This window comes from Haliotis rubra, unplaced genomic scaffold (genome assembly GCF_003918875.1).
Source record: "Haliotis rubra isolate DU_JTF1 unplaced genomic scaffold, ASM391887v1 Scf2, whole genome shotgun sequence".
In the NCBI taxonomy this organism is placed as follows: domain Eukaryota; kingdom Metazoa; phylum Mollusca; class Gastropoda; order Lepetellida; family Haliotidae; genus Haliotis; species Haliotis rubra.
The window spans coordinates 7,639,711-7,664,099 of NW_025766002.1; the positions used below are offsets into that span (position 1 = coordinate 7,639,711).

Sequence of the window (24,389 nt, forward strand, 5' to 3'; positions counted from 1 at the left end):
TAATTTAGAAGGTGTTGTTTAGGTGTCAACATTTCGTGAATCAAGGGATAACCAGGTTCTTCTGTGATCCCACAGTGGGATATATGAATGGATGAGTTAGCTTTGTCACTGGAATTTGCTATGCAGGGTTGCTTCCCTTGTTTGTGCCAGGATCCTATGATTGATGGTTGTATTCCAAGATTTGATCTGATTATGATTCAGCACCATACTCTCAGCCCTGCATCATGTGAAGCTTCAACCTGTAGCATGATGGCCGACATGCCATAACTGAAATTGTGACCTCAGCAATGTTTTACTTACTCACCATACAGTTACAGAACAGATATCTCATTGAAATTAATTTTAGAATGTTGATGTATTGATAGAAGACAATCTCTAATTCATGGTGAACTTTAAGCTTAGGAATTAACATTACCTAAAGGCTTTTTGAATCATTTTGCCTAGCAGCATTTCTAATGCTAAACCATTTTTAAATTAAATGCATGAAAATGTGCTTATATCACAATGAAGTTGAGTATGTATTTTCTCAATCTGATAATTTCTTTTGTGGGTTTGTAAATTAAATGGATCGTTGATGAAATGGGAGACATTTTAAGGAAACAGTGTATTAACTCACAAGTTCTGTTATTGTGAACTAGAAGTAGTTTTACTGACAGACTTGTGATAATTTCAGTCTACATACCAAAGTCCAATGTAAGAGAAGACACGGATGGTAGGGACAATACTTTCTTTTCAATAATTGCATATTTACACATGTAAATTATAGATCAGATGATCAGTTACTGCTTTCGTAGAAGAAACTTAGCTAGATCTTTCCTTTACACATGATCATAACAGTCCAAATATGCAAATAACCGTAATGTAAATAGATATAAATGTAATCAATAAGGATGTAGTTCGCATGTTTTGTTTGGAGATGTTAAGATGGCAATACGTATGTAATTTAGTTTTCACTCAATCCACAAGAATAATTCTTATCTTTGGAGGAATGGTTTTCATTTATGAGCTAACTTACTTAGATTCTAAGCTCTATTTCTTTAATCATTTGGAATTTGTGTATTTTTTTCTCTCTCCCACAAACTGAAGATGAGACTGATCGTTCACCCACAAAATACCGTCAGGGTAAGACTTATAATGAGCTAGATCTTTCCTTTACATATGATCATAACAGTCCAAATATGCAAATAACCGTAATGTAAATAGATATATATGTAATCAATAAGGATGTAGTTCCATCGCATGTTTTGTTTTGAGATGCTAAGATGGCAATACAGTATATCCCATGTATGTAATTTAGTTTTCACTCAATCCACAAGAATTGTTCTTATCTTTGGAGGAATGGTTTTCATTTATGAGATAACTGACTTAGATTCTAAGCTCTATTTCTGTAATCATTTGGAATTTGTGTATTTTTTTCTCTCTCCCACAAACTGAAGATGAGACAGATCGTTCACCCACAAAATACCGTCAGGGTAAGACTTATAATGAGCTAGATCTTTGCTTTAGATATGATTATAACAGTCCAGATATACAAATAACCGTAATGTAAATAGGTATAAATGTAATCAATAAGGATGTAGTTCCATCGCATGTTTTGTTTGGAGATGCTAAGATGGCAATACAGTATATCCCATGTATGTAATTTAGTTTTCACTCAATCCACAAAAATTATTCTTATCTTTGGAGGAATGGTTTTCTTTTATGAAATAACTGACTTAGATTCTAAGCTCTATTTCTTTAATCATTTGGAATTTGTGTATTTTTTTCTCTCTCCCACAAACTGAAGATGAGACAGATCGTTCACCCACAAAATACCGTCAGGGTAAGACTGCTTACATTCTGACGTTATTAGTCTTTGTTATGAATTTCAGTCAGAGGATGAAGATATTTGAAATGAAGTATTTTCAAAAGGCAGCTCATACATTATAGAGTAAATGTAATGATATACCTAAATAAAAGAATTAAAACAAAAAACAAGACTTTATATTGCCTTTCCAAATAAACATGGTGCTTCACTCAGTTGTTGATAACTTGTAAGGTTGTTGGAACTCAGTTATTAGTCTTTTTGTTATGTAAATTTCAGTCTACAGACCAAAGTCTGTCGTGAGAGAAGAGACTGGCGGTAGGGACAATATTTTTCCTTTTTGTTTTTGTAAATTTAGAGATGTACATTGCTACTCAAATTGCCCCTGTTTGCTTCTTTAGAAGGAATTTATCTCAGATTTACCTCTGGATAGTCTTATGATATAAAGTAGACCATATACAAAGGGAACAACAATAAGCTTATAACTGGTATTTAGTTTTGTTGAATTTAGCTTTATATGTTTTCTATAAGATGTGCTTGTGGGTGTTAAAATGAAGCAATAATATTGCATCTAGTCGGAATATGGTCTCTGATCTTGTCTAATGACTATTATGGTGTCATCTGTATAAAATATTTTTCAGTTGCAAAATAGGTTAGAAGTTTTTAGGTGTTAAAATGAAACAATAATATTGCTAGTCTAATGACTATTATGGTGTCATCTGTATATAATATTTTTCAGTTGCAAAATAGATTAGAAGCATTTTATGTTTCAATCATAAAAGCCTTTTTATTCAATATATTTTTCTACCCCCAAATAAAGATGACACAGACCGATCAAGAGACAAATATGTGAATGGTGGTAAGATTCAAAGTATGCTTCTAGTTTCATGATTTTTTAACATATTTAGGCCTATTGGTGTACTTCTCACAACTGAAAACACCAATGTTACTTGAAGCTTCCAAAACTAATCTTTAAGAGCATTAATTGATAGTGGAATGATGCAGACCATGTGTTATGAAGATGAAGTCTATTTAGCAGTTCTTGCATGCATTGCACAGCAAATGCATAGATAGATCGAATGGAAAGAATGAAAATAAAATGACAAAATTGATGATACAGGTCTTTAAGTTTATTTTTGATGTTTTTTAAGGGAGATAATTGTTGTCATTTATATATCGTTGAAAGTTAATGAATGAATTAAATGAATTATACACTTGTAGAGTATTGTTTCCCACGCTGAGCCTGGTACTACTATCATCACTACTATTGTCAAATTATAATAATTTTCCTATTTTGACATAAAAAAAATGGTTTATCCTTGTGAGGCTGAATATTTTGTACAATTTTGTAGCACCTTGTAGTCTTCTTGAAAGTGTTGTGTTGATTTCAGTCGTATTATCAAGCCCAAATGAAAAGGAAGAAACTGATGGTATGGATAATGCTTGTATCATCAGATTTATAAGAATTTACAGTTCTCAAGACAATACTTTTCACTTGTCAATCTGTTATATATCAAGCATACAAGATATACAAATTACAAAAGTCATAATTACTAATGTGTTATAACAGTGTATTTCCAGGTTGAAAAAAGTTAATAACTGATCAGATGATATTCTTTGAGTTTTTCACCTTAAAGTGACTCTTAAACATAGTATTAGATATCACTGCCAACAGGATCTGTTGATAACTATATTGTAAAAGTTTATTTATTTTTGACAAATCTTTTAAAAAGAGTCTTTTTTAGATGTATTCACTGCTGGTGTGTTCATTAGAACTTTGGAATTTTCAAATAATTCATAATTCATTTTCTTCTTATGACAAATTGAAGATGAGAGAGACCAAACACCAGAACCACTGCAGCATAGTGGTAAGATGGGTTATGATTACAATATACAGTTACATTAATTATTCAACTCAGTGTGAAAGATAAGTTGGAATCTGAATGTTAAAACATTTTTCCTATTGTACAGCTTAGTCCTGTCTGTTCAATATACTGAAAGTCAATAATACAACAAACGGTCTTTTTGAGTATGGTAAATGTAAGAAAAGATAACTGCCATTTTAAGACAATGTTTCATCTCAAACAATCTTAAACTGGTCAAACAATTTAGATAGTTCCCTGTACTCATGATGCCAGAAACCACAGCTTGATGTGCTCACTGGAGACTTTGTTGACAGATCATGTGGGTATGATACTTACTTGTCATGTTGTCAGAAAGTGTTATGTTATTTTCAGTCTTCGTATCAAGCTCCCATGTAAAAGGAGACACAGATGGTATGGCAGATGTTTTTTTCATTCTAATGTTTCAACTTATATGGATATTTTTTTTAAATGCTTTCTTAGAAACTTAATTTTTTATGTCTTTCAGTGGCATTTAGAAGTTGTACATTTATGTCCAAGATATTTTTATGGATTAAACTTCTTTATAATTTCCCTCACAACGTTTCGTTAGTTCACCTGATTAAGGGACCTGGAATGTTCTCGAAACGTCGTGAGGGAAATTATAAAGAAGTTTAATCCATAAAAATATCTTGGACATTAATTTTTTATCTTTTGAATTTGAAACCATGAGCAAAATACTGAAGTAAAATCTAACCTTTATCTGGCAAACTCTTTAAGTGTTAAGTATGGTGATCAATTCAGGAGTTAAAATTTAAAATTTGTGTTCTGGGTAAAAATAATCACTTCATGATCAAATCATCAGTTAAGAAAAAATAAAGTTATAACAATAGTTCAATTTTTCAAATTTTTTTTACATTTAATCATAAACAGCTACAATATCAATTTTCTTTCTCAATTTGAAGATGAATCAGATGTACCACCACAGGAATATCGGCGTGGGGGTAAGACATGTATTCAAACTTAACTTTCATCTTTTATTACTGATCGATGTGCTTGGCAGGTCAATTATGACATAGTCGACACTAATTTATTTCTTCAAGAATTAATTTATTTTTTGAAAATCAATATTGATCATGGGGTTCTTTAGTAAAAAATGCCTGAATCAGCTCTCTTGCAAATTAGATTCCTGTATACACATTAGTGAAAGGAAGTTTGACATGATTCTGAAGTCAATGAAACTTTGACATGAATGTAAACAGCATCACTCAGAAAAACCCTTTGAGTCTCATAAATGTAATTATTCATTGTAATTATAATATATATAAAGTCTGTTTTAGCACAGTTTTTTATCTTGTCAAACAATCTTAAACTTGGTAAAACAAGTTGAATAATGAACTTTAGGCATGACAAATTTAAACACAGAAACTACAGCTTGATGTGCTCATAAGAGAATTTCTGGACACATCATGTGGGTATGATACTTACTTGTCATGTTGTCAGAAAGTATCATGTTATTTTCAGTCTTCGTATCAAGTTCCCATGTAAAAGGAGACACAGATGGTATGGCAAATGTTTTTCATTCCAATGGTTGTACACATATCAATAGTTGTTTACATATGCTTTCATAGATTACTTAGGATGTTTTCTGTTTAACTTTTCTTTTATACAAAAATGAATAATTGAATACTGTTTTAAATTTTCAAATTTATGCAGTGTTTTGTTAAAGTGCTTAGTGCCATTGGACACAAGAGGCATCAATCTGCAATGAGACGACCTCTAATATCAAAACACAGTCAGTTTATCTCCTAAATCACATCATCGCCATATCAACAAGTTGAGATAGAACAGTCATGTTGTAACAAACATTTAAAGGAAATTTATCGAATTTATTTAATTATTCCTTGCTGGTAAATATTGATGCACAGCTGGAATAATATCAGTGTTATTTCTCACTTTGAAGATGAATCAGATGTACCGTCACCAAGATATCAGCATGGTGGTAAGGCATAACTTAACCTTCTCATATTACTGATCGATATGCTTGGCAGGTCAACATGATATAGTTGACACTTATAAATCTCTTTAAGAGTTAATATGTTTTTCCAAAATTTAATATTGAAGAAAATTAATGTACATTATTGTACAAAAAAATGCCTAAATCAGCAAATGTGCATATTACATACCTGTGTACACATTGCTAGACACAACTGACAGGAAATGAACAAAATAGTGAAATGAACAACATAATGAAATGGACAAAGTCATCATATGATATTGAATGGAGATATTTCCTCAGTATATTCTTCAGTAATTGATTCAGGAATATACATTTGTACATGTTTCCTAGTCGACCAGAGTGCTCTAAATCCACTACAATCTGATAATCTAAAATATATTTGACTTTATGATTGATAAACCAACTCAGGACATTTTACTCAAGAAAATACCTTTTATAGACTCTTGAGAAAGACTATTGTATTATTTTCAGTCTACATGTCCAGCTCTAATGTCAAGGAAGGAACAGATGGTATGATAAATATTATAATATTCAATGTGTTTAGACACATATGAATTATTGCTTTGATAGCTAGGAAACTTGATGCAAGTGAAATGATAATGAAAATACTAATTTGTGCTGATAATTGAAAGAAACAGATGAAGATGTGACTAATACATGGATGAAAGTGTTTAATATGTGGTGGCAAATAGTTCAATTCTTATTCGACATTTATCAGTGCAAACAAAGAAATCACATCTTGAAAAAAACCTCACAAGAATTGAAAAGAGAATGATTAAAGTGATCTTAAGTCATCAACTGTTTGAAAAATTGTTTTCATATGTTCATTATAAGTAAACGTTCACAAGAAGATCAAACAATATCAATTTTTCTTTTCAATTGAAGATGAAAGAGATTCACCATCACCCAAATATCACCGTGGGGGTAAGACGGTTTAGACTTGATATTCATCTTGTAATACCGATTCATATGCTTGACTTCAGTTTGGTTTATAATGCTAAAAGCATCTTTTGTGTATTTAACTTTCAAACATTTGAGAGTGAATTAATGCAACAAAGGTCTTAAACATCTCTCTTGCATTGCACAAGTGAACGTGTTTGTCGTTGCTAAAGGGAGATAATTCTTTTAGCCTTCTTCAGATATTTCACTCCAATCACAGAGTGCACTTGATCCAAGTTATATGTCCTTGATATTGTATTTGATATTGGTAATAATTAAGCATCTGAGAAAATTCTTTTAGGAATTGTTTTTATTGACACATTTTAGAATAAAGATTATGTCAATTTCAGTGTACGTATCAAGTTCTAATGCAAAGAAAGGAATAGATGGTATGAGGGTTGTTTAATTATTTCATAATTACTGATTTTATGTAGTTGCTTTGATAGAAAACATAGGAACCTAATTTTGTTTTACTGATGAAATCAGATAAACAGACAAACAAATATCAAAAGTATATTGGCATAGTTGAGAGTGAACTTCATATTTGTATCACTTTAATCAAATTATGAACTTATAAAAATAATCAATGTGATTTTAATTTGTGATAAACAACTTCGTAACTTTCAAGATAAAATAATTGCTAACTAGCTGCTACTGTATCTTTTCAACTTTTTCAACTTTTCTTCTTAATTTGAAGATGAAACAGGTCAACAATCACCAAAATATCATCGTGGGGGTAAGGCTTTCTGACAGTGCTTCTCTGTGTTATTATTGATTAAATAATCCTCTAATTTAGTAAGATTTTGTTCTTTTTCTTCAAGATGTATGCTGTCCAATAATCTGAAGAGTGAAAAACAATGTATTATTCCTCTCTTTTATATAATACAAATGTAATGATATGCAGTTTGCAGTACTGTAAGGGAGATCTACATTAATATATATAGAGAGAGATAATCGTTCTTCAGCTATGTATAGATAAACCCTCGTCAGCTATTTGATTGGGTCCAGAGTGACTTAAATCTATGTCAACTTTTGACTTATTTGGCTTTGTAAATAATTTTTAATAGGGGAAGTGTTTTTGAGTCACACTCTTTAGAAAAAACTTCATACTAATTTCAGTCTACATAGCAAGTTCTGATGCAAAGAAAGGAACTAAGGGTATGGCAGATATCTTATAATTTCATGTTTCCATATTTTTTAATACTGTAGTTGCCTTGATAGAAAAGAAACACATAGAAACCTAATTTGCTTATATTATTTACATTTTTTAAATTTTTATTTTTTAAATCAGGGAAACACAATTAATGTATATTACAACATAAATTTATTTTGATCTTAGTTGTGCGTAATTTCTTATTTAATCACTTCAAATTAATAGAATCACAGTGATTTTAGTGAACATTCTTTGACTTATCCACGAGTTTTCAATACAAAATTGAAAAGTAGCTGCTACAGTACCATATTTTCTTCTGAATTTGAAGATGAAACTGGCCAGCCATCACGGAAATATCAACGTGGGGGTAAGGTTTGTTTATGCTACTGATCAATGTATTATAGTCGATTAAATACACACTCATTTTGTAAGATTCATTTTTTTCTTCAAGATCCATACTATCCAATAATAATTAATAACATGAATATGATAACACCTGCTCAGTTGTACATGATATACGTGAATGTGGAGTGCTAGTAGATAGAATAACAAGATATAATGATGAGAGTACTACAATACCTATTTGACAGGTCTGTATGTACAGGTATATGACCCTGGTGGCCACAGATAGCTATGAAAACAGATTTTATGAATAATTGCCAAGGAAGAGGTTTTACAAAAGAAATTTTATTTATTTCAGTCTACTTCTCAAGTCCTAATGTAAAAGAAGATGGTATGAAAAATGTGTCTACAGCTAATTAAGAATATATGCTTTTTAGTCTGCAGATTCATTTTTCACAGGTCTAATAGATATGTTTAGTTATAACTTATATATGTGGAGTCTCGAAAAAGTTCATGAATATGTTTACAGTTTCATCATAGTTTCAATCCAAGGTTTTGCCTAATTAAACATCTGTTATCCTTGCTTTCATGCTTGTGGTAAATGGCTTTGACATGCCATTCATGGGACTTCATCATACATTAAGCTGACATGATGTGATGTTACTCAAATATTATTTAAAACAGCATTAGTACTGCCTCACCTACTCAAACGTTGCAACTGAATATAATATGTTAGCTGCGATGTTTTATGCTTTTTCTCGTCAGATTTGCCATTAACATTTTCATTATCATACATTCGTTCTTTAAACAAAAATACTCAGGATTTGATTTTGTTTAAAAATCTTGACATTCTCATCTATACAAACGGACATATTTTTACTGATTAATTCTATTCCTTGTTCATTTGACTGGCTGGGGTATTGTGTTTTTTTCAACTAGAGGAGACATCACATGAATCACAACAAAAATTTCACCGTGGGGGTAAGCTTTCTATTCCATACATGTAAATTATTTCAGGTCAGTTTCAAAGTTTGCAGATCAATGAGAGATGTTGAACTGTATGAAATCAGCATTTTTTCAAGATATATCATATTCAAAATCAAATGCTGTAGAAATGTCACAAGTGTCGGTAAGCAAAGTTATACCAAAGCACCTATCTTTTTCATGTAATCAAATGATGCTCTATGGAGGATGCTCCCAAGTTTGATTACATTTTTCAGACAGTGTTGTGTTACTAGTAATTTCTGTTTACGTGTCAAGCTCAAATGCCAAAGAAGAAAAATGTGATATGGCAGACATGTTTTTCTCTAGTTTTAACACATTTTTCAGAAAGTGAGAAGTACTGAAATTCTTTATACGTGCACTTGGAAATACATTGAAATAGCTTCATACTAGAAACTGGATGTTATTTGTACCATTTGCTTGGGTCTATTATTTCTGAACATATCAGACTATAGGTGTTGAGGGATTTTAGAATTGTCCTCAGGTGAAAGATTTTTTTATCAGATAGAAATATGCATCTAACAAACACATGTACACATTTTCTTTTCCCATATGTTAAAAGTAGGAACATAAATTCGATGAAAATTATAATATTTTGCTTTTATTTTGAAGATGAGAATGATCGATCGCTACAAAAATATCAACCTGGGGGTAAGATTGGTTCTAGTGTGACTTCACAGAGTATACATACAGCTTCTTTAATGATCTAACATGGCTTACAGTCTGTGATGTGTGACCTTACATTACTAAAACAATAGTTTGTGGTAAATACAATATCAACAGGTGAACACAGATGATACTGATCGCAACAAACAAATGTATACTCCCTAGGAAGCTGAAAATAGTTTCAGAATGTACTCTGATTCGGAGACCCGTGAAGTTCCCGGGTTAGAATTGGTCTTCAGCAATGCATGCTTGTCGTATGAGGTGACTAATGGGATGGGGTGGTCAGACTCGCTGACTTGGTTGACACATGTCATCATATCCCAGCTGCCTAGATCATGCTGTTGATCACTGGATTGTCTGGTCCAGACTTGATTATTACAGGCCACTGCCATGTAGCTGGAATATTGCTGAGTGCGGCCTTAAACAACAAACGTACAACAAACAAACAAACATTACTTATTCAGAGTGTAATATCCTATGGTACTGATCATGCTTCTAACTGGAGTCTATGCTGTAAAGGTGGACATTTATTGAATAGATACAATTTGAAAAAGGGTATTTTCAGCTGTAAGTGTAAGTGTTTTTATTGATGGTTTAATGGTGGTGTTGTAGTGTGACTTAAAGGTATGTGATGCTATACAGAAACTATTGTCTTATTTTCAGTCTTATCAAGTGCTCTTGTTAAAGAAGGAACCTATGGTATGGGAGACATGTTAATTTCAATTCTAGTGGTTCATATACAAGAGCAGTCATTTGTTCATGATTAAATTACCTAGATAGAAACCTAACAATTTAATTGATCTCAGTTTTGTACCTACCAAGAAAAGGTATAAGAGCCATTTTGGGAATGGCAGAAGTAAATGCAACATATCTTCTGATGTCTAAAACTTCAGACTTTTTTTGCTTAGATGTTTCAGCATTGAAATTTAATAAAAATAAATCTAACAGTTTCTAAAGTGTCCAAAAATTGTTCATATGTGAATACTTTTTCTTGTCAATTTAAAGATGTATCAGATGAATCACCCAAACAAAATGGGGGTAAGAATTTTGTTACTGTACTGAACTTAATCAAGTCAAGTAGATTAACAAAATAACCTTTTTAGTAAGCTGGTTGCAGATGTTATATGGAGTTGTTAAAAAACAAAACAAGAACTTTTCTGTATTTTTGTGTCAGAATGTAGAAAATATATTCCCTACCCTAAAGTATGTGATTAATTCTTCTTGAAGTTGACATCTGATTACCGATATTTAACTTTTTTAGAATATTTTATTGGCACAGATTGGTTCTTAGCTTGCTTCTACCAAAGGTTAATGTGTTGATCATGTGTTGTGGTCATGCTGTAAAACTTTGAAAACACATGGATTATGAAGGCAAAACTACTTGCATGGTCTTGTAATTTAGCGTACAAATATTGTAAAAACTTAACAAGGCTTTATGAATACACATGTGAATGACCATATTTTTACTTAGATTATCTATTGGTGTATTAAAACTTTTGTCTTCATTGAGAACCAGCAAGAATTTTTTATTGTTTGTGTTCAATTTAAAGACAGAACTGATCGTTCATCCAAAAAGCATGGGGGTAAGATAAATTGATTTTTATCATACATGTACTTCAAATTCATTTTATTCAGTGCATTTTAATCATGCATTTTTGTTTATGATCAATTCAAATGTTAGTGATGATTATGATTATATGTTAATGGAAGTGAGTTGTAGTTATATTTTGACCACTTTTATGTTTGTTCTTAACAGAAATTAGATAGCTTATTTTTCCTTCATAAGACTTTTATTTTTCCTTGATTTTCTTCATCAAGACAAGGACCAGAAGTTTAATAATTTTAAAAACAAAATGTATAGTATTCACAGTTTAACACACAAAAAATATGCAGTAAGATGTCCTAATTTTCTTTCAAATACTGATTACCTGGACTGGTAAATTCTGAGAAATGAATTACACATGTACTACATTTTACATTGTAATTTTGAAGAATTCATGAATCAAGGACAAACAAAAGTCTGGTCTCTCAATTAAAATTCATAGATTGTAGTTCTAGTGCTAGTTAGATGTACAAAAATAAGATTCTTGAACTGAAGATGGAACTGATCATTCACCAAATAAACGCAAACAGGAAGGTGAAAGTGATAAGCTTAGTCAGCATTATTGTCACTCAATAAGCTATTTGGTAAATAATAAACATTTAAATATATATGCTGTTTCTATTATTACATAGAAATAAGCCTGTATGCTCAACAAACATTAATGGACTATATAATTCACTGACTTAGTGATGTTGCAGGGGTTTTGCTGGTTTGACAAGGCCTTGAACTTTAAAATCACTCTTGAAAGACCTTGGTATTTTTTGCCAACCTTGAATAAATCCAAAATGGTTTGATGACTTGAATTTGCACCAAAATGACCTATTCTTGTCAATATAAATCTTAAAACACACAAAAGTACCTACGATGAATTTTTGTGTGTGATGCATCTGTGAGCCAGTGGCCATGAAGAATTCATGACAAACTTAATGAAATTATTTTGTTGCTTGGGAAAATATATCCTGATAGGATATTTGTGATGGTCATATTGCTTTTTAGGTCTTACAGCTGCAATAGGTCTAACAACTTACAATATATAGTATGCTGGATGTAATATATTGATTAATAATATTGAAAGACTAATAACCCTGTTAAAATAGTCTTGAATGACAGAATGCTTAAAATGCCTTGAAAAGGCCTTGAATGTTCATGTCTAATGTCTGTCAGTACATTTACTTCCATCATATCATGCACTGATAGCAAGCAAACTTTGATGGACATTTATGATGCAAAATGCTAAGAGACCCTCAAGCTTCTCTAGTAGATGATCACACTTCTTCAAACTGAGGTATAAATGGATCAATGTTGTAGAAATATTTGGTTTTGGTTGACTGAGTATAAAACCTGTGTTATACATGTATTTTCATATTTATATTTGAAGACGAAATGAATGAATCATCAAGAAAGAATCATCGTGGTAAGATGTGTTTCAACTTAACTGCAGTTTTCACAAAGTGGTTACTAATACTGTGATTTGCTGGGTGATGTTTAGGTGAATTATTTTCATAGAAAAGTGTTGTTTTTTTCGGACATTGAATTTTAACCAACATTTTTTATTCAAATTAAAATTTTAAATGTGGAAAGTATCTTATGTAAATTTGTGAAACAGAAAACTTTAAGTTTTGAATTTCTTGTCACTTTCAAGATGACCCTGATGAATCTTCAAATGCTCGAAAAGGAAGGGGTAAGATGATTTTATCAATCTAGGTACTAATAATCAAATTAAAATCTACTAACCAATCATTCCCCAGAATATATCTGAAGTATTGTACAGTAACTTTACATTTGAGGTCATGTACATCATCAGAAATACCCTCAAGGAATGCTTGAAAACTGGGATTTGATTTGGCAAATATTATACGGTGATGTTATTGATTCCAAGGTGAAACTGATGACTCACTTAATGAACACGTCCACCGGGGTAAGAACAGTTGAAGTTTGTATGCCATTGGTTTCAAATACTTGGTTTACTGATGTATTTTCCTGTGAAATCTGTTGACAAATGTCAGTGAAATGTAACCTTCAGTAAGTGAATGTGAACAACTTACCGCAATCCTTCCAAGAAATAATCTGAACTTGTTTCTTTGACTGGTTTGATAGCATCCCTCTGACCACAGTTTTCACTGTTTTGTTATGCTTTAAAAAATACATCCTTTCAAAAATACTGTAAGTTTCAGTGTCTGTCTGACCATTGAAAATTCACAGGACCCATAGATTAAAATTAAACTCACATTTCATTGAATTGAAATTATTTACAAACATAAGATTTATAAACAGCAATAAACAGCAAACAACTGTCACATCTGTAGTTCAATTTGTCAGAGGGTCAATATTCGTTTATACATCAGTGAATATCTGTAGTTCAAGTAATAACAAATACCACATTAGAATGATTGATTGTGTGTTGTGTAATAAAATGATTTATTCCTTTTTAACACACCTAATTTATCAAACTTAAAATATGTCAGCATTACCTGGAAATAATAGGGCATTTTTCTGATAAACTGAAAGAAACAAAGAAAAACGGATGTTAAAAAACACATATATTAATACATATGTTCAATTTGATCATCTACATTTGTCAAGGAGTATGTGATTCATTGTGGCTGCCAATGAGCTAAGGTTTTACTTTTAGCCCTTTGTTTCAAGCTTATGAGTTTGTATGGACATCTCTGTCACTTCAGATTCTACTTTCTGATTTGAGTGTGAAGTACACCTAAGCAGTTGTGTATCAACTTATATCACTCTCTTGCATTATCATTGCTTATATTCATTTGGATGTTTATAAAGTCAGTATCCTCATCCAAATAATCTGTGAAGATCCGGGTTAGAATTGATCTTCAGTAACCCATACATGTCGTAAGACTAACGGGATCGGGTGGTCAGACTCGCTGACTTGGTTGACACATGTTATCGTATCTCAGTTGCGTAGATTGATGCTCATGCTGTTGATCACTAGATTGTCTGGTCCAGACTCGATTATTTACAGACCGCCATCATATAGCTGGAATATTGTTGAGTGTGGCGTAAAACTAAACTTACTCACTCCTGATCCAAATAATCATTATTTCTACTAAGGTTTTATGGACTATCCACAAATGTTAATTTTGACTGAGGCTCTCTGGAGTTTGCTGAGAAAATATTCACTTTATAAAGGCATTTATTTGTCAAGAACCTAAAACTCAGTTCATTTATATTTATTGAGGACATTAATGTTTTCTCACTTTGAAGATAAAAAAGATCGGTCATCTAAAAAACATCAGCGTTGGGGTGAGCTAACTTAATTTGATTTAATTTTGTTTGGTTAGTTTGCTTGTAAAACTAATTAAATTTTGTTTGCAGAAAGGTGTTTATGCTATGAACAAAAGTTTCATTTTATGAAATCAATTGTTTTATCATGCAAATTAAATTGTGAGATTGAAAGATTCCTATGCCTTTCATCTTTTGCTAGCTGAAAAGTAGAAAAATTTGTTAGTCAGTATGCAGCTAAAGTTTCAAGTGCTGTCAGTAATAGATAAGTGATACTTAACATTATGAGAAATACATTCTCCTTAACCATTTTACAGTATTTATTGCAAATGTTATCTCGTTCATTTCAAGATGACAGAAATGGGTCACCACATTCTCACAGGCGTGGGGGTAAGAATGTTATATATGAATCATAAATATGAATGTTATGTATGAATACAAAATTACCATTAGATCATTATTCCTTAAGATGACATATTTTCACTCTGCATTTAAAATAGTTATAAAACGTGTGTACTTCATAAAATTATACAACCATTTCTACAGCCATATTCATTAATCTTCTGTGTCGAGGAATAGGTCAACTTCTAAAAAATATTTTTGACTGCTGAAGCAGAGATTTACACTTTCTTCATGGAAACAAGAAACATTATAGCAGTCACCTTGTGAGAGAGATCTATATATCCAGTTGAGACAAATTGCAAGAATATTCGTTTTCTTCATTTTAAGATGAAACTTACCGACCATCAAATAAATATCAACATGGAGGTAAGAACAGACTATAGCTTGGCCAACAAATCAAGATAATGTATTAGTTTAACAAATCAGCACAAAGGTAGTTGTATTCTTTCATACTTAAATTGTTTCTGTCAGAATAGCCTCAAGAATTAACCATATTTTTATTGTAAGCATATTTTAACAAATATAAATATAGTTATTTAGAAGATACAGTATGGAATACCCTTTTGAAAATGTATGTAACAAAACTATTATAAACTTGTAGCTTTGTTTTTATCTCAACTTTTTCATATAACATCTGACAATTACAATTTTGTTTACTTTGAAAGATGGGAGAGATCGGTCACCTGATAGACATCAGCGTGGGGGTAAGATAAGTTAATAGATAATCGTTTAAATTTCAAATAATATTTCTACTTGCTGATTGACACATAGAATAATGTATAGCAACATTGGACTATGAGAACTATGTGTTTTATTCATATGAAGACAATAACTTTTTCATATAACACCTGACAATTACAATTTTGTTTACTTTGAAAGATGGGAAAGATCGGTCACCTGATAGACATCAGCGTGGGGGTAAGATAAGTTAATAGATAATCATTTTTATTTCAAATAAATATTTCTTCTTGCTGATTGACACACAGAATATATAATGCATAGCAACATTGAAGTATAAAAACTATGTGTTTTCCTCATTTGAGGACAATATGAGGTACTTATCATTAAATAAAGATCAGAATTAACACAAAATGCTAATACATTTTGAACTATTCGACTTTGTGACAAAGGTTAACAACTGAAATATAAAGATCGTTATGATAAATAAGGATATAGATTGAACAGATAGTTTAACAGATTATAAACCATACTTTCTCTGGTGTTCAAGATGGAACTGATCGAACATCAAACTCAGATAAACGTGGTGGTAACGTATTACATCAATGCTGCTACAGTTACCTGGCTTCAACTATTAACGTTTTCCTTTTCAGTACTAACAAATATCCTGTATGCTCAATAGATCAAGTATAACAGGTTGAACATGCTCTAATTCTGTGAATACTAGTAGCATCTTTGTGGTAAAGACTGTCTTGCTCATGAAATGAGCTCATCTGTTCCTGCTGTGCATTTCTGTCTGCAGTTATTGGTAACGTGATCTCAGAAGAAAACATTCCACTGGGAGTGTACAGGGCAAAGTAACCCAAACATTGAACTATGCTTTAAGGATATACTACTCAAACTTTGGTAGGGATATTGTTCTATACCAGAGGGAGACTGGAAATTTTTCGTCAAGGCTGTGAACTGAATGTACAGATAGATATGTGCCAAATTTACAAATTTTCATGTCCAGTTAGGGTAACTCAGTGGGAAGGCATTTGCTCATCACTACAAAGGTCTGGGCTTGATTCTCCATGTTTGTAAAGCCCATATAGAGTTTTCCCAGCCATAATGCTGTGGGAATATTGCTAGGAGCACTGAAAGTTTGCTGACTCAGTACAGGACTGAGGCACATATGTGGAGTCCTTATACTAGTAGTTGATGTTCCACTTTCTTTGTCCTCTGTTCCTTGTCTTGTGTTAGAGATTTGAGTTTAAAGACTTTTTGTCATTCAAAATATTGTACACTATCATACAGTAATATAATGGAGTGTATTAGTTCCCCCATAGAAGATGCAAAGAGAAATGGAGAGATTGTATTTACTGTAGATGTTTTCTTTACTCAAATTTCTTTTAAACGAGTCATAGTACCAGAATGGGTAAAAGTGTTTTTATCATATACCTGATGAGATTTTCAACATATGACTTCGTGCTGACAAAAAAGACTTTTTCATATATCATAATTTCTGGTATTGTTGTTACCTATACAATATCCTTATCAAAAGTTGAGTTGTATTCCAGTGCATTATTCTGTACCTCTACTCCAGAGTATGCTAGTAGATGACAGTCGGGTCTAAAGCTAGTTTATAAGAATCTTTCAATGTTCATATTTTACTACAAATATTAGCTCCTTTATGCTTCACATAAGTTCAGACTTTTCTTAATCTTCTCTGTCCACTGTAAATGAATAGTTCTTAAATCTGTGTTTGTTGTCAGACACATTTGACTCATGTGTGGTGTATTAGAGCTGACACAGATGGACTCAACAATTAAAAAAGATTTTCGTGGACACAGTCATCAGATTCCATCATAACCTGTAATTTGTATTTTTCATTTAAAGATGGGACAGATCGATCATCACGCACACATCCACGTGGGGGTAAGATAATCCTCTGACTCCAGGCCTGATATATAGCCTAACCTTCACTATGTAAAGTGGATGTTATGAAGGGGTTATTGGTGTGTCTACTTCCTGTAATATCTAACCTGTCTTCATGCTGTCATCAATTCCTTTGCTTCATATATGAAATGTATGGTCATTGGATGATATGTCATAAATAATATACTCTTTTGAGTGGGTTGGCTTTCTTTGACTTTTGCTTGAATTAATGTGTGGGACCTTTGACCTTATCAATTGTACATCGAAACATGCATCCAGTTTTACGTTAATGTACACACACCCATCCCCCAGGTGGCTGGTAGTGTTGTGATTGAAGCTGTTATTTGTCACTGAAATAGTCTCTTCTCTGGTGTCCCTTTCATGTGTCCCGGTTATATTACCTCGAAAAGTGGCATGAAACTAGCTGACCCATTCAATATACACCGAGCCCCTTATGTTCATTCTTGACTTATGTTGTCAGACACCTGTGAGATTTTTAACTACCTCAACATCATAGGGCTACATACATGCTCTTTCTTTGATAATGTAGGGAGGACAAAATACTCATGGAAGCAAAAAATGTTTCACTTTGATGATAGCATGGTCAGCAGATGTTCTTTCTTTGGGCACTGCAAAGGGTAACTCGTTTCTCTGATTTACATCTATATTTATGTACTTCTATATACATGGTCTGGTATTTTGTTAGGTAAGGCAATGCATTCTCTTTGACAACATATGGTCTATATCTGATAATAATATACATCAATATATGCTTCATCTTTGATCATGACGTAACCTTACATATGTACTATTTTCCCTCATTATCACAAAGGTTGTCATTTCCTCTTTTATTTGATAAATGAAGGAAAACATTCTCTGTGACGAATTTTCACATCTGCCAGTATGCTTTATATTTGTTTATGCCAACATATGTATCTTCCTTGATGACTGTTTAAAAGACATGTTATGTAATTCTGTGGGGAAATATTCTTTGTGTAATACGCCATCTTTAATGCTGAATAGTTTTGTAATTAATTAGGGGGAAAAAAAAAAATGAATCTGAATATTTCAATTTCATAGAACTGGCATTTTAGGGTCATTTCTTTTCCCTAAATACAAATAGAGTTTTAAGATTTTGTTTTGTTTTTGTTTTTTTCAATTTGAAGATGGGAAGGATCGGTCTTCACATGCTCGTCAACGTGGGGGTAAGATCCGCATATCTGCTCATGTATATAAACTCTACTAAAATATCTTTGTTTGTAATAACAAATACGTTACAAAATATCAACAAGTTACTTTGTGTACATGTATTAATTATTTAAATGATAGATGAAAGGATGTTTAGTGAAAACTTTTCCTTTTTTCAAATGAACATATTTTGTGGTTTCACCAAATGATAGAAATATGTTCGATGACCATTCATTTAGTATTTAAGATGCATAATAATAACTTCAGTTGATATTTGCTAGGGTTTTATGCAACTCTGCATTTGTTTACATTTTGAGATATTTGGTGTGTGTTGCGGATTGAGCAAATGACAGACGGTCAGACCATTATGCGAACTGTATTTTCCGTTAGGTTTTTTGACACATAATTGAATATGGCTGTTTTCTTAATGTCCTGAGAAAATATAGGCCACTCAGTCTAAGGGAGACAACTCTTCCTGAACTGTGGGTTAGTATTTGCAATACACTTCGTAGAGACTTTGTTGCCTCGATAAGAATAGTACATTCTGTCTTCTCATCGAATCATAGCACAAAGTCTTAAATATATCTTGTAGATGCCTTGCTCATAAAATATAAGGCCCAATCTCTGTCTTCCTCTCCTTTCTTGACTTAAAGTATACAACAGAATCTTATTTCTCGTCACTTCCGAGTCGCTATTTCTAGAATATCTGAATACCAAATGTAGAATTAATTAAAGGGTCGTTTTAGCCATGTGTTCAGTTAGTGCATAAGGAATTTTTAGCAACATCATCATTTGGGTTCTATAAGTGGGACATTTTATTAGTGCTTTCGGCTGATTACAGTTGTGCTCTTGTTGAATGGCAACAGATTTTGTTTTGCTAATAAAAGCATTTTGGTGAGCATTTGGGTGAATGAAAGAATGCAAGAACTGGTTGGTCACATGTTAAGGTGTGCAAGGTTTTCATTAGCAAATAAATCTCACATATAAAATATGCAACTTACATGCTTTAATGAGAAGCTATGCCTATATAGTGCCAATGGTATACAGTGCTTGCAGTATGGATTCTCCAACCTTTAACCATGATAAAGCTAGTTAATCTGCTTGACTACTGGAATAATTAAACATAACACTAGTAAAATAACTAGCATTGTTTAGCATTCATGAGAGATTCAATGTAAGTGTATAATGAGTTATTATTTTTCATAATATGATGTGTACCCAGTATGTTATGGCTGTCTCACTGTCACATAGATGACATACATAGTCTTTCACCTTTAGCAGTCATATATCACTGAAGCTAATAGTTCATGTAACTTGCCCACAGGGATTGAAAGCATTTCCACAAACCAAACTTGAATGTTTTCCATATGTGTATCAGTGATCGCTTACAGTTCTGTGATGTGATGTTATACAATCATATGAAGACCATTATGTAACAAATTGTGAGGCGTTAGTAATAGTAAGTTGTCAGTGTTTCTACTCCAGTCTGGATTTAATCCTCAACAACATAGACAAGTGGCAAGAGGAACCTTGATGGATTGGGTGATTGGCAGGTGACCTGATTGATGGCTTGTCAGTGGACAGTGTCAGTAATATCAATCACTGGATAGTCTAGCCCAGTGTCTATGCGTAATCCTATCAAAATCGCATAACAAAACGGACATTGAGATTTCAGTCTATCGCTGATTTGCAGAATATGAATATTCTCAGCATAGCTTCGACAGATGTTTTCCAAAATCTTTTCATGTTTTTATCACTGGTGCTCAAATAATTTGATGCACTTCCTGAATATGATAAAGATCATTACTATTAGTCTGATTGTCTTGATGCTGCCATTGTATTTGAAGCAAATACAAGTACAGTAGAATACTTTTATAACGAACACGGATATAACGAACTGATGGCTATAGCAAACTGTTTTAAAAGTCCCGAATAAACCTTATATTATCATATAAAAACATGATTAGCGAACTATGGATATAACAAACTAATTTCAGTGGTCCCCTGGAGTTCGTTATGAAGGTATTTAACTGTAATATGAAAGAAGGATCTAATTGGTCAAGACTCATAATAGCCACTGGTGGCATTACACTTGACACATGAAATATACAACATTCGTGCATACTTAGGTCCACGAAACATCCCATCCGTCAATGGTTATTCAGATGCCTTGAACAGCTGGTTTGGAGAAACAAAATTGAAATGCCTACTACCTCACAACATTGAAAAAATTGGATTAAAATTAATCCATGATTTATTGAAGCTGAAAAACAGATAATATGGATTAAATATGTTAGGTTTGTGGAAATTCTTTTAATCTCCAGAATGTAGGAGGTATAGTCCAGCACTTCACAAGTAGATATTTAGGAATCCCATGTACTAAGCAGCTTGAACCAAATACATGACAGAATGCAAACAAGGGTTGATCGATATATATTCATTGTTAATAATACATGCTGCAATAGTTGAAATGCTAGCAATTAACTGAAATGGTTTCAATGCATTTTGTAATGTAACAAGCATGTGGATTGTATGTTTTGCAATTGACATGCAATATATATAATATATCTTATTTACAGAATTCATTTTCAGTTACTTGTTGTGTTGTGCATGCAGTATGCATACTAATAACATATAGTTGCCCCTGTTGATGCCAATAGTTAGTTTCGCTTACACTAACAACATCCCCTACCACCTTCCTTTGCGTCTCCTGCTTTTGGAGGTCAGCTTGCATAATCAGTAGAACCTTACATCACCTTGTCATCGAGGTTTATACACAAACTGCGAAACAGGTCAAGTGTTCAATGAGATAAGCCATATACTTAGATACAGATTCCTTGGAATTTATAGTACGGTCTGGTAGGGTAATGGGACAGTAGATTCATAGTGTTTCAGAAAACATATTGGTGGCATTCTGGTTTCATCTGTGACAAATTTCACCAAAACTGAATTTTTTAAAGCAAAATTCCTGCAAATGGACTCTATTAAAATGCGTTTAAAAAGGTTTTAATAATATTTGTACCGAAAGGAAATCGAAGGATATTAATGTTTTGGTCATCCATGCTATGGTGAGTGGAATCTATGTGGAACCCATGTTGTTCCTATCACATGACACAACACTCCCCTTGAGAAAGGTGGAACTTCAACAAATTGTTGAAGTGTTTCGTTTTGGATTGTTTCTAGTGTTAAGTATTTGGTGCCTAAATGATTTGAGCACAGCTTAACTATTTCAAAATTGAAAATTGAGATTTGGCAGTACCAGGATAATGCAGAAGATTTTGTTTATCACAAATGGAGTCTTGCCCAGAGCATTACATGTGTAGGACATGAAGTAGAGTGGGAAAAGCTATATGTGATTGAAGTAACAGGAAAATATTATAGTATAGACATTTTGAGGTATTAGTCACAAATTTAAATATCTGGTCATTTCGACCAGATAAATATGATCATCGAAAGTATCAAACTGAGATTTACCAATGGCCAGTTCTCGCTGCTGTGTATAACACGATGATCGATGTAAGAGTAGATTGCTGTACTATTTTCCACAATACTCATTCAGTCTGTACTGCCTTGTGCAGCAGGTGTATTGCAATCACACTGCAGGTGCCTCTCAGTGATGTCACAACGTGCATTCTGTTGCACCGTATTGTATATTTGCTGCAAGGCTCCTGTATGTGCACTGCATGTCCCCTGCAAGAGTACTGCATGTTATGCAGATTGTATGTGTATTGTGTGTACACTAAACTCTATGTTATCACAGGTGTATCACTCGTGAGGCAATACTGTTTCACACAACTCTGTATTATTGAGACAAATTTGTAAACAAAATATAATTATTCTGTATTTCTTTATCAAAACTGAAAAAAAGTCCGAAATTATCAAAAACATTGTTACAATTTTTCCTTATTTCTTTGAAATCTGAAATAGCAAACAAAATTTTGTGTTTTTTTACTATTTTGAAGATGACAATGGTGAAAATTGAAAGTTATATCTTGAAATAAGTACACCAGAGAAAGCAGACACTTTTTACATTGAAATATACAACTATAATTTTATATATCACGAAATTAGAGTTTAAAAAAATATTTATCTTTTTGATAAATGTTAAATCCCTGTATTGTACTTACCATTTGAGGATAAACCATATCAAGTTTGATAGTTGTCTCCCCTGGCAGACTTGTGTGACAGTAGTCTCCCCTTTCCTACCATGCGGGTGTTACACCATGTAGTGCTTGTAGCCTTGATCTTCACAGTCCAGGAAACAAGCCTATCTTTTTTCATCCTGTCTTACACAGATGCGGCCGATCTCCAGACAGAAAAATATAGTCGCTCGAAACGCGGCGGTGATAGGGTGTCCCCTTCTAGGCGATATACCCCAATCCCCAGACTTGACCCCTCCAGCCCCACTGGTAGTCGTGACCCCTCTCCTGAACGCACAGAGAGAGATCAGCAGTATAGGTCCAATTCTCGATCTCCTGATCGGAATTATGGTAAATATGATGATAGGAAACGGGAGGACAGTTATGATAGGAAAAACACTGATAGGTATGATGATCCCAGCAAAAGGAACAATGACCGTGACGATCCTCATGATAAGCGTGATAATCGCTACAATTATGATAACCGCTATGACAATCGCGATGACAACTACAATGATCCAGACACAGGCAATGACACAACAAGAGATAGGTTTGACCGTGAATCCCCCCGATCATCGGCGTAACCATGGTTACAAGAAGGATGGTGGCGGGGAGACATATCGCAGGTTGTCTCCTGACCCTGAGAGTTCAGTACATAGTTACCCAGTTCTTCCACCAATAAATGACACCCCTCCTCGTTCAGCAGAACGTGGCCCTGGTAAGCAGGGCGAGAATAAAGACCGCTCCTCAGATCCCCGCTCAGCAACTTACACCACCAATACCAATACCGACTCGGGCATTGCAGACTCAGGTGTTAGTCCAGAGGACCAGTACAACAGAGGACGGGACAACTATGAGGACGAACTAGCAAGGTGAGGCTCAAGGATGTCCCATGAGGCAATTCCTGTATTAATCACTATGCATACCACCGTACTTATACACAGATCAGGTCTGGATTTTGGTTTTGTAGAGGCTTAGCTTGTTGTAAGAGGCTACATAAAGGATGGGATTATCAGGGTGATGGGATACTTGATTGTATTTCAGTGTCACCTGGTGGCAACAGGTGTGTCTTGTAGTATGAATCATTTGCTTCTTCTGAACCCAAATCAGTTATTTGCATACAATCTAGCTGGAACACTCTGTGTTGTATTATTCAACAGACAAATACATTCAGTGTATGAGACCCAAGTTCACATTGCTATTGTATTGGACTAAAGCTTGTATGGAGGGAAGACAAGTTCCTACTGCTTATCTCAGTTAGAACCTGAGTGCAATAGTGTGTCATTGTATTCATGTGTGCCTTCTCAAACTGAAGTGTAATTATTCTTGTTTCTTATTTCACACTGTCATTCCCTCAGAAGGGTTTAAATGTAAATCATACAATCAAGAGGCCTTTGCCCATGAGAAATTACAGGGAAGGGAGGTAACTCAAATTACCTTCGAGGTTGG

General features: G+C 33.2%; 1 protein-coding gene across 9 annotated transcripts in view; it reads left to right on the plus strand.

Moving 5' to 3' along the window:
* LOC124275462 (spermatogenesis-associated protein 1-like) overlaps nt 1–24,389 on the plus strand; it is a 102,877-nt gene that overhangs the window by 67,759 nt on the left and 10,729 nt on the right. For 2 of the 9 annotated variants that reach the window (XM_046711029.1, XM_046711030.1), the window contains exons 1-10: nt 12,998–13,051; nt 14,599–14,637; nt 14,968–15,006; nt 15,346–15,384; nt 15,684–15,722; nt 15,898–15,936; nt 16,247–16,285; nt 17,575–17,613; nt 18,780–18,818; nt 23,097–23,812. In XM_046711029.1, coding sequence (XP_046566985.1) covers nt 13,013–13,051; nt 14,599–14,637; nt 14,968–15,006; nt 15,346–15,384; nt 15,684–15,722; nt 15,898–15,936; nt 16,247–16,285; nt 17,575–17,613; nt 18,780–18,818; nt 23,097–23,812 — 1,067 coding nt within the window. In that variant the 5' untranslated portion in view covers nt 12,998–13,012. Of the gene's footprint in view, nt 1–12,889; nt 13,052–14,598; nt 14,638–14,967; nt 15,007–15,345; nt 15,385–15,683; nt 15,723–15,897; nt 15,937–16,246; nt 16,286–17,574; nt 17,614–18,779; nt 18,819–23,096; nt 23,813–24,389 lie in introns of those variants that run through there. The other 7 variants (XM_046711032.1, XM_046711033.1, XM_046711031.1 and 4 more) reach the window with 7 other exon arrangements.